Source organism: Henckelia pumila, chromosome 3 (genome assembly GCF_033568475.1).
Source record: "Henckelia pumila isolate YLH828 chromosome 3, ASM3356847v2, whole genome shotgun sequence".
NCBI classification, from domain to species: domain Eukaryota; kingdom Viridiplantae; phylum Streptophyta; class Magnoliopsida; order Lamiales; family Gesneriaceae; genus Henckelia; species Henckelia pumila.
In genome coordinates this window covers 62544909-62559172 of record NC_133122.1, presented here as the reverse complement: position 1 = coordinate 62559172, position 14264 = coordinate 62544909, and the positions used below count along the sequence as shown (strand labels likewise).

Below are 14264 nucleotides of genomic sequence, written 5' to 3'. Positions count from 1 at the left end.
GAGTGTAAATCAAGGTGTACATCTAGCATTTTTTTTGTTTATTTTAATCGTGGTTGATTTTTTTTCATAAGATATGTTGAAATTAGTTACACTAATGGCGACAATCAGCTAGAATAATTATTGAAGTTGGATGATTTATTGTAGTTAAGTGCAGTAATTTATCTTTTACACATTTTATAATTTTGTTGTGAAAAATACCGGTAAAAATATTGGTCATTTGGTTTTGTTGTTGTGCCAAATTAGATCAAAGGTATGGTAGAGTGCCACTTCCTTTATATATGCTTTATCACAAGACAATATAAGTTTTTAACTCAAAATTAAAGCTTGACATTATATAGAAATTGCAGATCCCTTCTTTCGTTCCTCCTTTAAGGGTTTGGTTCTACTCTTGAAAATCAATTTGGATATCTATATAATTTTTACTAAATATAATAATTTTCCACCAAAATGAAATTACTAAAAAAAAGAAATCATGTTAATTGATGTTCTATATAATATTGATAATTTTTTATTTAAAATTTGAAATTGATCGGACAATTTTGAATTTCAATTATCAATAGTTTTCTTGAAAAAATATCCATAAATATTATAAATGATAATATGCCAATTTTTTTTTTAAAAAAAATTGAAATTTGATAAAAAAAATTATCATCTTAAAAAATTAGTTAATTATTGTGTTTCAAATTTTAAAATTTAATCGGATATTATATATTTTTAATTCTGTTATTCTTTTTGTGTCCCAATTAACCTAGGACATTATATTATAACTAGCAAGCGTGGCACACGCGTTGCGTGTGTAACCAAAAAAAGCGGCGACACCTTGATGTATAACTTAATACATGTTCTGAAAATAAATCTAATGCAATCAAATAAGATAACTAAAATATGTTGGAAACTTATATTTGGTCAGAGTTAAACCCAAATTATCTCAAAAACTAAGTAGGTAATGGATGATCAAAGACATTACCATTCCCATATTATTTATATGACACAAGGCGTTCCTTCTTCATAAACCAAATAATGGGATGTTTACATAACATTAATTTGGATCAAACCTTAAATCCATATGCCTTGGAATTAAGTAACAAATATTTCCATAAACAAAGAGACTTATTTCATTTAAATTTTATTTCTCTACATAAATCTTTCGGCTCCCATCTGTAGATTTTGTTTCCATTTGATGGGTATAAGTATATTTTTTAATATACTTTTTATATATAAATTAATAGAGTGGGTCGATTTGCGAGAATAATATTTTTAAAGGACTAATTCTTAATTTTGTCGTCCTGGGTGATTAAATTGCATTTTTTGAGCCTAGGAAGGTTAGTGTGCAATTTAGCTCAATTTTGCCTATAAATAGGAGTGAATCTCTTCATTTCAAGGTAAGTGACTCTTTAGCTTAAAAAAGCTCTCTGCTCTCCTGTTTTGTATGGAGGTGACCCGGCGCCTCTAACGTGTGTTCGTGAATCAGGTGACAGCCCAAAATGAAGACGTGCAACTTCTTCAAGTGACCGAAGGAGTAGGAGATCAGGAGATCGTTCCCATCTGTAGGTGACCGAAGAAGCAGGAGATCAGGAGGACGTACGACTTCCTATTTTATTTGCTGAATAGGGACATAATTATTTCGCCCGCATCAGATTGGCGCCGTCTGTGGGAAAGCCACCTATCCACTAGAGATGCAAACGCGATCACATGCCACCCGTAACACTGAAGGTGGACGGGAGCTCCCGCCTCCTAACCACCCGCCGCAAGAGGAGTTTCTGATCACCCCAAATGCCTTGAAATCCATGTTGGAGGAAGCTGCCTCACGTGCGGTCGCGGAGGCCATGACACATTTTTTGGCAACGCAACATCATAACTTGGGAAACAATCCAAATGTAAATGGTGAATTGCCTCCTCCTCAACACCAAGAAAGGAGACGCACACTAGAAGAAGAAGTTGGAACGAACAGGGTACCAAACCCCAGTGCAAGAAGGGAAACAGTGGTCCATGAGGAGGAGGTAAATAGCCACGGGCCCGTGCGCCCCGGAATTCGGACTGAGGATAGAGGAGAAAGTGCTCTAGCAATCTTACCAGCCCGGCGTAGCCCATTCACTACTGCTATCTTAGCTGAGGTACTAACAGCTGGAGTGAAAATAGCAAGTCTGCCAGAGTACGATGGTTTAGGAGATCCTCAGGATCATCTCGATAGGTTTTATGCAAAAGCCGATCTATATGACTTCAGTGATGCCGCGTACTGCAAAATCTTCTGGACTACGCTGACTAATCGCGCACTGGCATGGTTCAATAAACTCCCAGCAGGAAGCATTGCAAGCCTGGAACAACATACTCAGCGTTTTCTTCATCAGTTCTCCATTAATCGAAAATACCCTAAGACTGCATCATACCTGTTCTCGGTTGTGAAAAAAGAAGGAGAGAGCTTGAGAGAGTATGTGCAACGTTTTACTCAGGCTGTTCACGAAGTCCCGCATGTCAATCATGATCTCTTGGCAGGAATTATGCAACAAAACCTCCGTCATTGGAAGTTTAAGGAATCCATAGCGGGAAAACCCCCAAGCACCTTGGAAGAATTACTGGAAAGAGCCGAGAAGTATATACGCATTGAGGAGACTATTGAACCACGCTATTTAGGGAAAATAAAAAGAGAAGAAGAAAAACCAAGAGAAGGCCGAAAAGAAGAGAAACGAGGATTCCAAGGCCCTCGTCTTCAGCAGGTACCCCTAAATGCGCGCTTGGCTGATATATTGGTGGTTGCGGAAAAGCAAGGTTTGCTGCAACCTCCGAGGCCAATGAAAGACAACCCAAAGCGACTGAAATCTGACAAGTATTGCCACTTTCACAAAGACAAAGGACATTCTACCGAAGACTGTTATAGTTGAAAGAGTGGGTGCCCAGTGAGCCAACTTGTGGCTATGGGCTTTGATGACTCTTTGTACAAACGATCTTTTGTTTAATGTAATTTACACTTTTATTAATGGCAATGACTTTATCTTTCTTCATATTGTTATATTATGATATACTATTGTTGTTTTGATAAAGACCTTGAATATACTATAGTGTATGTAAGATGTGGTAGAACATGGGGATGTCTATCATGAAATACATCTTATAGTCACTGTATATTCTAAACTGTTCCTAGTCGATTGAGCCGTCCGATAATAAGGATAAGGATCGCTCGAGTTTGAGACTAGCATTTGCGATGCGGAGTACCACGTTTCATTGGTAGGGAACATGGAGATGTTCGAAGCATGCAAATGGATATTCATAGGATGAATAATCGAACTACCCTATCCGGACTTTTCCAAGTGGTTATCACTTATCGAGTGGATAAAGTCCGCGGTTTTGGTTGTACACCATTAGTCCTTACTACTTGAAACATCATGGAGACTCTATATGCTAGTACTGTGCTTTGACTCGTTTACCGACTCTATGGGGGTCATCAGGTGTCGGGATTGGGTACAGTTACAACACATATAGGAGTCGATGCATTGTTGTCAAGGATTCACCACATACTTGCGAGTGTGGATATCCTATGCGATCTGAGGAGATATTAGTGTGACGAATCTCTGGCCAGAGTACTTGATGTGATTTAAGAAATGGTTTCTTAGTAGCACATGCGATGTCACTAATTTGATCTTCAAGATGTATTGCATAGTTATCGAATCTTGAGCGACTCTCGATATACCAATGGTTGTTGATTCGATCGGGATATATGGATGAAGGGACCGTACTGTACGCTAACCAAAATCTACTGGTTCTTGTAGGCACTATCAGTGATACCTAGGGAATCATGGGGCGATGTTGCTAGGCGCTTTACCATGATTCGTTGGGCAAGTCGGAAATCGTTGTTCCGAGTCACAAGGAGTTGTGAGCCCACGGCTAGCTGTATCCCTGAACCATTGAGGGTCACACAGTGTAATGGAGTTTTAATCCCCGTTGAGATAGTTAAATTTAAAGAGTTAAATTTAATGAATAAAGAAGTTGGACTTCTTAAATAAGAGTAAGGGAGTAGGATTTCCTAAAATGACATAGGGATGTACATTTTTGGAAACCACTGAATTCGGATTCAGGAAAATTTATCTTGACTTTAAAATGTGCAGAAATGGTTTCTGTGCACATTGGTAAAATCGGTTTATCAATCGGAGTCACGATGAATTTTATATTAATTTCTGAACATGCGGGCTTTGCTTGTCGGGCCTCAACTTATGACTAATGGGCCCTAAGGTGTTAGTGGCCTGCATTATAAATAAGTTATTGCAGTACAGAAATTACACACAGTTGGTCATAATTTTGAGAGACAGTTTTCGAAAAAAACCCTAGCTCTCTCTAGAAATTCGGCCGCCCCTCCCTCTCTCTGTCAGAGATTTTCCGGTCTGTGATTTTGAATTGCAGACAGGATTAGCGAATCAAATTCGTTATTCTCTTCGCAGAAAACTTCTGATAGATTTTCTAGTGCAATCTATCAGAGGGATTAAACCTCCATTCGTGGACCTGATTGAAGGAAAGCTTGTTCATCAGTTCCAGGGAGATACAAGAAGCGCAGAGAAATCTGTGTGGTGTCCAATAATCTCGCTTCGAGATTGAAGGTAAAATTTAATAATAGTTATTTAATTTTACACACACAAATAATTTAATCGTATGGTTGATACTCACACTATGGAATTGTTTCATACTAAAAATTTTAAACTTCCGCTGCACCGGGTATCAATCGTGATTGATCTAAACGCCAGTTACCCAACAGTAGTTTGAGAACTAAAATAGAGAAGCTGATCAAACGTGGCTATTTAAAAGACTTCGTGAGTAAGTCTCACCACCAACAACGAGACAACAAGACTTATGAAGACCGTCGAAACAGAGAACCCCCAAAGAATCATGAGAAGCAAGGAAAGCATAATGGAGATTTCCATGAGAACATGCCGACTGGAGGGGTTATCGCTGTTATAACAGGGGGACCAGCTTGCGGAGATTCAAATAGAGCAAGGAAGACTCTTTTGCGTAATGCTTCTAGGGGGAATCACTATCCTCACCCTAACCAAGCCCAAGTCATGTGTGAAATATCAAAACTATCAAAAGAAATGACATTCACTGAGTCAGATAGGGAATACCCTTTAGTTGAGCACAATGACGCATTGGTTGTCTCCGCTACAATATCCAACTTCTGGGTGAAAAAGATGCTGGTTGACTCAGGCAGTTCAGCAGATATCATTTTTCTTAATGCATTTGTTAAAATGGGGATAGACAATGCACAACTAACGCCCATCAACACCCCTTTAGTTGGATTTTCTGGAGAAGTAGTGGAAGCACTAGGAGAGATCACACTTCCTCTCTCGCTAGGATCGTATCCGAGAAGAGTTACAAAAATGGTAAAGTTCTTGGTAGTAAATGCATCCTCTGCATATAACGTGATACTGGGGCACCCGAGTCTAAATATGTTCCAAGCCATAGGATCAACCTATCATATGAAGTTGAAGTTTCCAACGTCAGAAGGAGTTGGAGAGGCTGTTGGTGATAGCAGGTTGGCTCGGGAGTGTCATGCTAACATCCTGCGAGACCCAGCCAATTGCAAGAAAATGTCAAGGGTGGACGAGATATCAACTCAGAAGAGAAGGCATCCACAGACAGATGAGCCCAAAAATGATAGAATACATACTATCGATAGTGAAGTCGAGAAAGTAAAACACTTAGAGGCAACCAAAGCGCTCAAAAGAATAGAGGTAACTCCAGGAAGTCCCGGTAGAACTCTTAAGATTGGAACGGAGATGCCTGCTGAAGTAGAACAGATGATAACAACGTTCCTCAGAGAAAATGCAGATGTATTCGCCTGGGAAGGTGAACCCTTACCAGGAATACCTCATGAGTATGCCCTCCATCAACTTAATGTGGACACCAGGATGAAGTCAGTAAAGCAAAAGAAACGATCTTTTGGAGCAGAAAATAACAAACATATTACGGCTGAAGTAGAAAAACTGGTGAAGACCAAGTATTTCAGGCCAGTCTCCTATCCCGAATGGCTAGCAAATGTGGTGCTTGTTCCCAAACCCGGAGGTAAGTGACGTCTATGCATAGACTTCACCGATTTAAACAAGGCTTGCCCCAAAGATCTCTTTCCCTTGCCACGAATCGACTTGTTGGTTGATTCCACCGCCGGATGTGAGTTGCTCAGTTTTTTAGATGCTTACCAAGGGTACAATCAGATAGGTTTAGCTCCTGAAGATCAAGAAAAAGCAAGCTTCATTACTGATCAAGGTATCTATTGCTATGAAGTAATGCCTTTTGGGTTAAAAAATGCTGGAGCCACGTATCAAAGATTGGTAAACAAAATGTTCGAGAAATTGATCGGGCGGAGTATGGAGGTCTATATCGATGATATGTTGATAAAAAGCGTTATAGCTCTCAAGCATATGGAAGATCTCAAAGAATGTTTTGAGGAAATACAAAATGAAGTTAAACCCCGAAAAATGTGCTTTTGGGGTTCGAGGAGGAAAATTCTTAGGATACATGGTTTTCCAGCGAGGAATAGAGGCGAACCCTGAGAAAATTAAAGCAATCCTAAGCATGGCGCCCCCCAAGAGCATAAAAGGGATGCAGGAGTTAGCAGGAAGGATGGCCGCCTTGAACCGTTTTATTTCCAGATCGGCTGACAGAGGGTTGCCATTCTTCAAAGTCCTAAGGCAGGGAAAAGGTTTTCGTTGGACCGAAGAATGTCAGCATGCTTTCGAAGACTTAAAAAAGTACTTAGTGGCATCACCATTGCTCGTGAAACCAAGAGACGGAGATACCCTTTTACTCTACTTGGCAATATCGACTAAATCAATCAGCGCAGTTCTGACGGTGGACAGGGAACGAGAACATAAACCCATGTACTACATAAGCAAAGTAATGCAAGGCGCCGAGCTCCGATACACTAACATCGAGAAGTTGGCCTTAGCATTAGTAGTGGCAGGAAGAAAGCTGCGTCCCTACTTTTTATCCACCAGGTGGTCGCACTAACAAATCACCCTTTGAAGAGAATATTGTCCAGCCCAGAGGCGTCTGGAAGGATGACCAAATGGGCCGTCGAGCTAAGTGAGTATGAGATTGAGTATCAGCCACTTGCTTTGATGATTCATCGGTCATCCCTTGCTTTTGTGGTTCTGAAAACTGTGGGGCCTTAATAATATGCATTGTTTTATTAATATGAATCGCATGTACACAAATCTAATTTTTTACTCTTTCGTTTTCTTGTGCCTTTTGCAGTCAAGACATGCAAGTGTTAGTGTAGATGCGATGCTTGAAGCTCTTCAACATTCCAACGAGAAAAAGGTCGTTATCACTACCTATCGTCTTGATTCAGATCTTGTTTGGATTCTCTAACACATTTTATTCTGACTGCATATTATATTGTTTGTTTTATAGGAACGTATCTTGGAAGAGGAAGATGAAGCTGTTGTAAAATCAGTATTTAAGGTGAGAAGTCAATTGAGCCCAATAATCTAAGCCTTAATCTTTGTCACAGTTTTTCAACCGCGGCATCGTCTCTTTTTTCTAATTTTCACTATGACTATTAGGATAAATACATGACAGCAGCCATTCTCTCTCTTCTTTTTACCGTAAATTAAATCCAGCGACATGTTTAATTCCAAGATCACCTCAACTTTTAAGAACTCATTTTTAATATTTTGCTGCTTGAATATTTTTGCATACTCATTTTATATATGTATACTTTAAAACATCCCGACAGGCATACACACTGCCTTGTTGGTTGTTTTCTTTTGTTTTTGATCCTCATCTTCCCTACGTGCGTTGTTTTGGAGTTTTCTAATTCAATCACATTCCATCATTGAAATAGGGACAAAGAGAGGCTTGTGCCATACGAAGAATTGACGAGGGAGATATCGATGATAATGAGGATTTTCTTCCGCCTGGTAATGGTGAAACCTCCTCAGGTTTCTTAAAGGTAAAAGTTTCGTTTTGGGTATTTGGTTGAGTTATGCAATTCTCGTGGTCGCAGTAGAAACTATACTGTTCACTGTGTAAATTTGTATTTTCTTTTTTTTTTTTCCCTATGTTTTTCTTTAGTTTTCCAGTAAGCAAATCTATGTTTTGCATGGTTATCCTTATGGCTTGCTGGGATTGTCCCCTTGAGACATGTTTCACTTTATGTTTAAATATTTCAACTTGCCGTTGTATTTATGTTTAGTCCTCTGGTAAGAAAGAGGTTTCTGGAGTAACTGGGATCCTTAACCTGTGGTCTTTTCTACTATCTCTGAAAATTCTTATGACAAGAGTTGTGATAGAATTGCAGTGTGTCAAACAGTCATAATTTGTTTCCAGCTAAGGACTTTTTCAAATCAGTATATATTAGCACACCATGTATTTATGCTGAGACCTTAATTGGCAGAAGCCTGTTTTTGTTGAAATTGTGACGACGACCTTGTTATTCTTGTTGATGCAGAGGAGAAAGCAATCCCAAGAACAACCTTCCAATTCAACCGATTCTTTGGCAACAACTAGTGCTTTTGAGAACTCAAATAACAAAGGTGTGTACAATTACGTTCTCTGCCATCAATGATTTGATTTTTCGATTTTTCAGTGCATTCAGGCAGTTTTAGTTCTATTGGCTTTGCATTTTACTTTTTGAGTTTCATTTGTTTGCAAAACAGTGATTACAAATTTGAATATGTTTATCTATTAATTGGTACGACTGCTAATTGTCAATTGCCTCGTAGTGTTTTTATGTTGTCTGGATTGATGATTCTTGGGTTGATGTTTGTTAACGAACTTCCTTGTTTGACAGGTAAGAGGAGTGACATTAGAGTTTCTATTGTGAAGAAGATAGCTGCACACTCCACCAAGGCTATGAAGAAAGAAGTTGCAGTGGCTATGAAGAAAGAAGTTGCAGCAATCAGTACTGGATGGCATTTGCTATGCCAACAGTATGAAAGTGATAAAGATGATTTTTGTTGAATCAAACACGATGTTGTACCAGAATTTATTTTGATCTCATTTCTATCAAATTTTGTTAACATAATTGAAATTGTGTATAATTATAATCAATCCCGCTCTATGTATATATGAATGAGTTATGTTACGTGCTTTCAATTCATTTTATCATTTTCAAATGTTATTAGCTCAAATGAAACTCTCCCGACATAAGATATTTTGAGATTTAGACACATATCATGTGAAGGCTGGATAATGATCGCGTAACTTTATAATTTGTTTTATTTTGATTCAATATAGATCGAATAAATTAATTTGACAATAGTTGTCTAGGTAATGGAATTGTCTGATATAACATGTTTTAACTTCTTTCTAAGGGTTTGTCTAGTTCGATAAATGACGCAGTGGCGCTAAATAAATATTATACGACCATACGACCAAGTCAAATAATATTATAAGTGATGGTGTAAGTTAAATGTTACAACAATAATTAATAGAGATTCTCTCCCTAAAAATATATCTATTATCTTTTATTATCTATATATATATATATATATATATATATATATATACCTATTTAAAAGTGTGAATAATAAAAGGTCAAAGTTTTACAATTATGAAATAACAAATTTATCCTTTCATTTACAATATAAACAAAACCATATAAAAATATATAGAGTTATAAAAGTAAAAAAAATATTTTAGTTAGGGCATGAACGTAAATCAATATTTATATGTAAAATTGATTATTATGATAAGGTTAAAATTGACAAAGTGTGTGCATATTAGATAAGGATTCAGTTCCCAAAAAAATTGAAATACCAAAATACTTTATTTTATATTTTCTTGTAGATAATATGATAAGATCAAAATTGACAAAGTGTGTGCATATTAGATAATAATAATTCAGTTTCTAAAAAAATTGAAATACCAAAATACTTTATTTTTTATTTTCTTGTAGATAAAGTAAATACATTTTTCCACAAATATTTTTTAAAAAAATTCAACAAAAATCTTAATTAAATACTAAGACTACATTTACTTAATAAGATATGATTATATGTGGATAAATCATACTAGAACTATTAAAATGAGTTTAATGGATATATAATAATAATAATAATGGATAAAATGTAACATGTTTATTTCGAGTTATTAATTTTGACATTGAAGTAATGATTGATGGACAAATTACAATTTTACCCTCCACCTATTATAAATAATCTTAGTTTACTTATGTATTCATAAAATTTGGATTAGATTATTTTTGAATATTTTAAATTGGGAGAGGGTATATTAGTTTATCTATGTATTTTTTTTTTTCAAAAGTAATGATAAGGATGAGTTATACATAGAAATATGAAGGATGAGATATCAAGTCAAATAAAGGTAAAAAAAAAAGTGAAATGACGGGCTTTGAGATTTGGGAAGATTTTTTTTCAAGTAAATATATGATGATATTGGATTAATCAACTTATCATACCTTTATCAAGCCAAGTAAACGCAGCTTAAGAGATTGAAACACCAGATATTTGATTTTTATTTGTTTGTAGACTGGATAAACGTATATTTTTTTAAAAAAATCTTATATATTTTAATTTGTGTAAGGATATTTTGAGATAAATAATTATATTATGAGTTCATATTTAAATATAGAATATTATTAGATTTTTAAAGTTATTAATATATATATATATATATATATATATATATATAAGTTGAAATTAAAAAAACATTAACTAATTTTCCTACTCATAAAGCTAAAACCATTAAAAAAATTATGAGATAGTCTTACAATTAATGAAGGAATATTAAATACACCAAAATAAATAAAAATATGCATTTACTCTCAAAATAGGAAAAAATTAGTAAACGTTTTTAACTAATGACATTGAAACTTCAATCAAAAATTTCGGCAATGAAAACATTATAAGAAAAAGAAGATAATTAGATTTTGAAAAATAATAAATTAAAAAGAAAAGATGATGTCAAACAATTACATCAATTATTAACGATATTGACATACAAGTATTAGAAGACGATACATACCAGAATGTAGTTGGGAACGATGAAATTATTGTTATTCTTGTAACTAAAAATTTTTAGTAATAAAAAAAGTATGAACGAAAAAATAAAATAATAACGATAGCAAAATGTAAATGATTGATAGAAAAAGAAATCATCACAAAAATTCTATTAAGATGATGTGTATATTGATTCTTTCATAAAAAAATAAAAAACAGATGGTAAATGGAAAAAAAAAGCGAGAGAGAAAAATTCAAAATATAAAAGGAAAAAAATAATTGCGCAATAATTTAAATTAAGGTTTAGAATTCATTATCTATATTACATTTGTTTTTCATAAATCAATAGTCACAAAATAAATAATCAACACATAAGATAAGAAATTACAAAATAAATATTTAATTTAATTAACTTATCTCACTTATTAACAAATACATAATAAATAATATTGTTTGAAAACATACATACATGAGTTAGAAAATAAGACAAATTCATGATAAGAAACAGATCATAATTTTACAAGAATAATCAAAAAACAATAAAAAAACACTAGCTGTAATAATTGCATAGGTTTCAATATCAATATTGTGACAAAGTAAAACTACATTAAATACTATATTTATAATCTTTCATGAATTATTGATAATATTTTATTCTAAACTGTTAATGTAGATATAAAATAATGATGACCATAAATAAAAAAATTATTGAAACTCGGGGGTTACATTGTTCGAAAATATTATAAATTTTTTTATTAGTTGCAATATTAAAGATTATATTGATTTCATAACTAAACATGTAATAGTTTTTATTTCAAATAGGATATATATTACCAATTATTATAAAAATATACTTTATTTAAAGAACGACGACACTTCAATAAAGAGATGATAATGGACCAGTTCTAAATTTAGCCTTGTATTAAACCTGCCCCAGAGAGACGAGTTTAGACTCGCCCAAACGTGTTCACAAACAGGTCCGCGTGAGTCTTCGCGTTTGGCCAGACCCACCATAGAAATTGCTATTTATAATAAAGATGATAAGAATATTGACTTTTTCATAGAGAAAAAATAATGTGTTGGGAAATTTAGTTTTGGTATTGACAAAACAAAGCCAAACTATTTAAGCGTCTACGAAAAGCTAAACTGATATACAGTGATGATGACGTCATGATGACATGCAGACGATAAACTAAACCATAAACGCTTCAGAACACATTCTGTTTACCTTGCTAAACTGAACTCTTCAGTCCATCTTTACTCAAATGATCGTCTCAGAGATACAAAGCAGTTTACCCTACTAAACTGAATTTATCAGTGCACCATTGCCTAACTGAGTGCGTCAATAAATTCACAAGTACTTCCGGATAAGATCGTCATTACTCTGACATATCTGCAGAACGTAGTGCCGCGATACTAAGGGAATGTCGGCGTCAGAAATCGTTGGTGATAGTGACAAATCCAACGGGAATAATTTGAATCTCATCTGAAGAATGCTTTTGAAATTCTGACCGTTGGAAAACCAAAGTGTATAAATAGGGATCTTGATCAAAGTTCACACACACGAAGCACTGATATCTCTGCTATTGCTCAAAAAATCATAAAGTATCCTACGCTCAAGATTTGATCAAGAAAACTCGAAAGCACAAAACATTCATAGCATCATTCATACCATTGAAGGGTCAATCTTTGTGTTAAAAGATTTTGAGTTGTATTGTATTCTACTATAAGATCAGTCTAGAACTAAAATCAAAGTGTTATACTAGGAGTTCTTGTTTAGGCAGTGTTTAAGTCCTAAACTAGATTGGGTTTGTGCAAACTGTTTGTATAAATCAAAGTCTTCTAGTGAATCCTTCCAAGGCAGAAGAAGGGGTGACGTAGGAGTGTTTTGAAATCTCCGAACATCCATAAACAATCTCGTGTGTTATTTCAGTTTACCATTCAACGTCACACCTACCCCTAAACTGATTTACCCTAAGTGTTTTAAATCTGTAGCTTGGCATATTTCCGCACACATTTTGTTTGCCAAACTATATTGGACACTAAGATAAGCCTTGAACTCTTTATTAAATCGATCGAGTTCCATTTTTTTTAGCAAAACTGCTTGAAAGTATATTCACCCCCCTCCTCTAGACTTTCAACCGATCCTAACAAGTGGTATCAGAGAGGTTATTATCTTATTCTTAAAGCACTCAAACAAAAATGACTCCATTCAGTAAGATTCCTATGTTCTCAAAGGAAGATTTTGATGACTGGAAAATTCGCATGCAAGCACATTTATCAGCACTAGATGATGACATGTGGTTTTTCATCACTGACGGACCTCTTGATATTACAAAGGTTAATACTGCCATAGCCCTCTCCGGAGGTGGTCCTCAATACATTGAGAAACTTAGAATTGAATGGACTGCCGAAGACAAAAAGAAGGCAAACTTGTACAATGTGGCTAAGGATATCTTGTATAAAACTCTTGACAAGAATACCTTTAGCAAAATCAAGACGTGCAAAATTGGAAAAGAGATTTGGGAAAAGTTTATTCAACTTTGCGAGGGAAATGAACAAACCAAGGAAAATAAGCTATATGTAGCTACTAAAAAATTTGACAACATCAAAATGAGATCAGGAGAATCAATGTCAAAGTTTGACGAAAGAGTTAGCAGCATTGTTATTGAGCTCAACGGATTGGGGAAAACATATCCCAACAGGGAAGTTATCCTCAAAGTAATTCGAGGCCTTCCCAAAGAGTGGGATGTAAAAACAATGGCCATGAGAGAATCAAAAGATTTGAACAAATTAGAACTGCATGACCTGTTTGCAGATCTAAAAGCATATGAGTTCGAATTACAGACTCGAGAGGAAGTCAGTCTACCTCACAACTGACAAAGGCCTTGACTGCAGTGAAAATTGAGTCACCAGCCAAACCGGAAAAGTCAGCAGAACAAATCAGCAGTTATGCCATGTCATTGTTTGTAAAGAAATTCGACAAGTTCATCAGAAGAAACCAAGAAGGATCACACAGAAGAAACTTCCAAAAGAAAGATTCAGTTGAAGAACCTAGAAGCTGTTTCAACTGTGAAAAAACAGGACACTTCATTGCCGATTGTCCCAAACCAAAGAATCTTGACAAAAGAAAAAGCTCAAGGAATGAAAGACACATCTCAAGACAGAAGCATGAAGCATTGGTTGCAAAGGACAGCAAAGCCAAGTGGGCTGAAACAGACAGTGACTCAGAAGGATCAAATGGCTCTTCTAGCTCAAGTGATGATGAAGAAGAAGTCAAATGTCTTATGGCAAACGATTATGAACTTCCATCCACCA

At 35.3% G+C, this 14264-nt stretch overlaps 2 protein-coding genes across 2 annotated transcripts; both read left to right on the top strand.

The window, feature by feature from the left end:
* The first annotated feature begins 7237 nt into the window (after positions 1–7237).
* Positions 7238–9081, top strand: LOC140893492 (uncharacterized). Its single transcript, XM_073302551.1, has 5 exons — positions 7238–7302; positions 7396–7446; positions 7829–7936; positions 8435–8519; positions 8777–9081. Exons 1-5 carry the CDS (start codon positions 7267–7269, stop codon positions 8944–8946), a joined length of 450 nt encoding a protein of 149 aa, XP_073158652.1. The 5' UTR covers positions 7238–7266; the 3' UTR covers positions 8947–9081.
* A 4067-nt stretch (positions 9082–13148) lies between these two features.
* On the top strand, positions 13149–13826 carry LOC140888865 (uncharacterized). The gene has a single exon (XM_073296570.1). The coding sequence runs from the start codon at positions 13149–13151 to the stop codon at positions 13824–13826; it is 678 nt and encodes a 225-aa protein (XP_073152671.1).
* The last annotated feature ends 438 nt before the right edge of the window (positions 13827–14264 follow it).

What these genes read in the sequence shown, in the direction of transcription:
- LOC140893492 (XM_073302551.1), top strand. Translation starts at nt 7,267, where the DNA reads ATGCTTGAAGCTCTTCAACATTCCAACGAGAAAAAG. An exon ending in AACATTCCAACGAGAAAAAG is followed by an intron (nt 7,303 to 7,395) that starts GTCGTTATCACT and finishes TTTGTTTTATAG; the next exon opens with GAACGTATCTTGGAAGAGGA. An exon ending in TGAGAACTCAAATAACAAAG is followed by an intron (nt 8,520 to 8,776) that starts GTGTGTACAATT and finishes CTTGTTTGACAG; the next exon opens with GTAAGAGGAGTGACATTAGA.
- LOC140888865 (XM_073296570.1), top strand. Translation starts at nt 13,149, where the DNA reads ATGACTCCATTCAGTAAGATTCCTATGTTCTCAAAGGAAGATTTTGAT.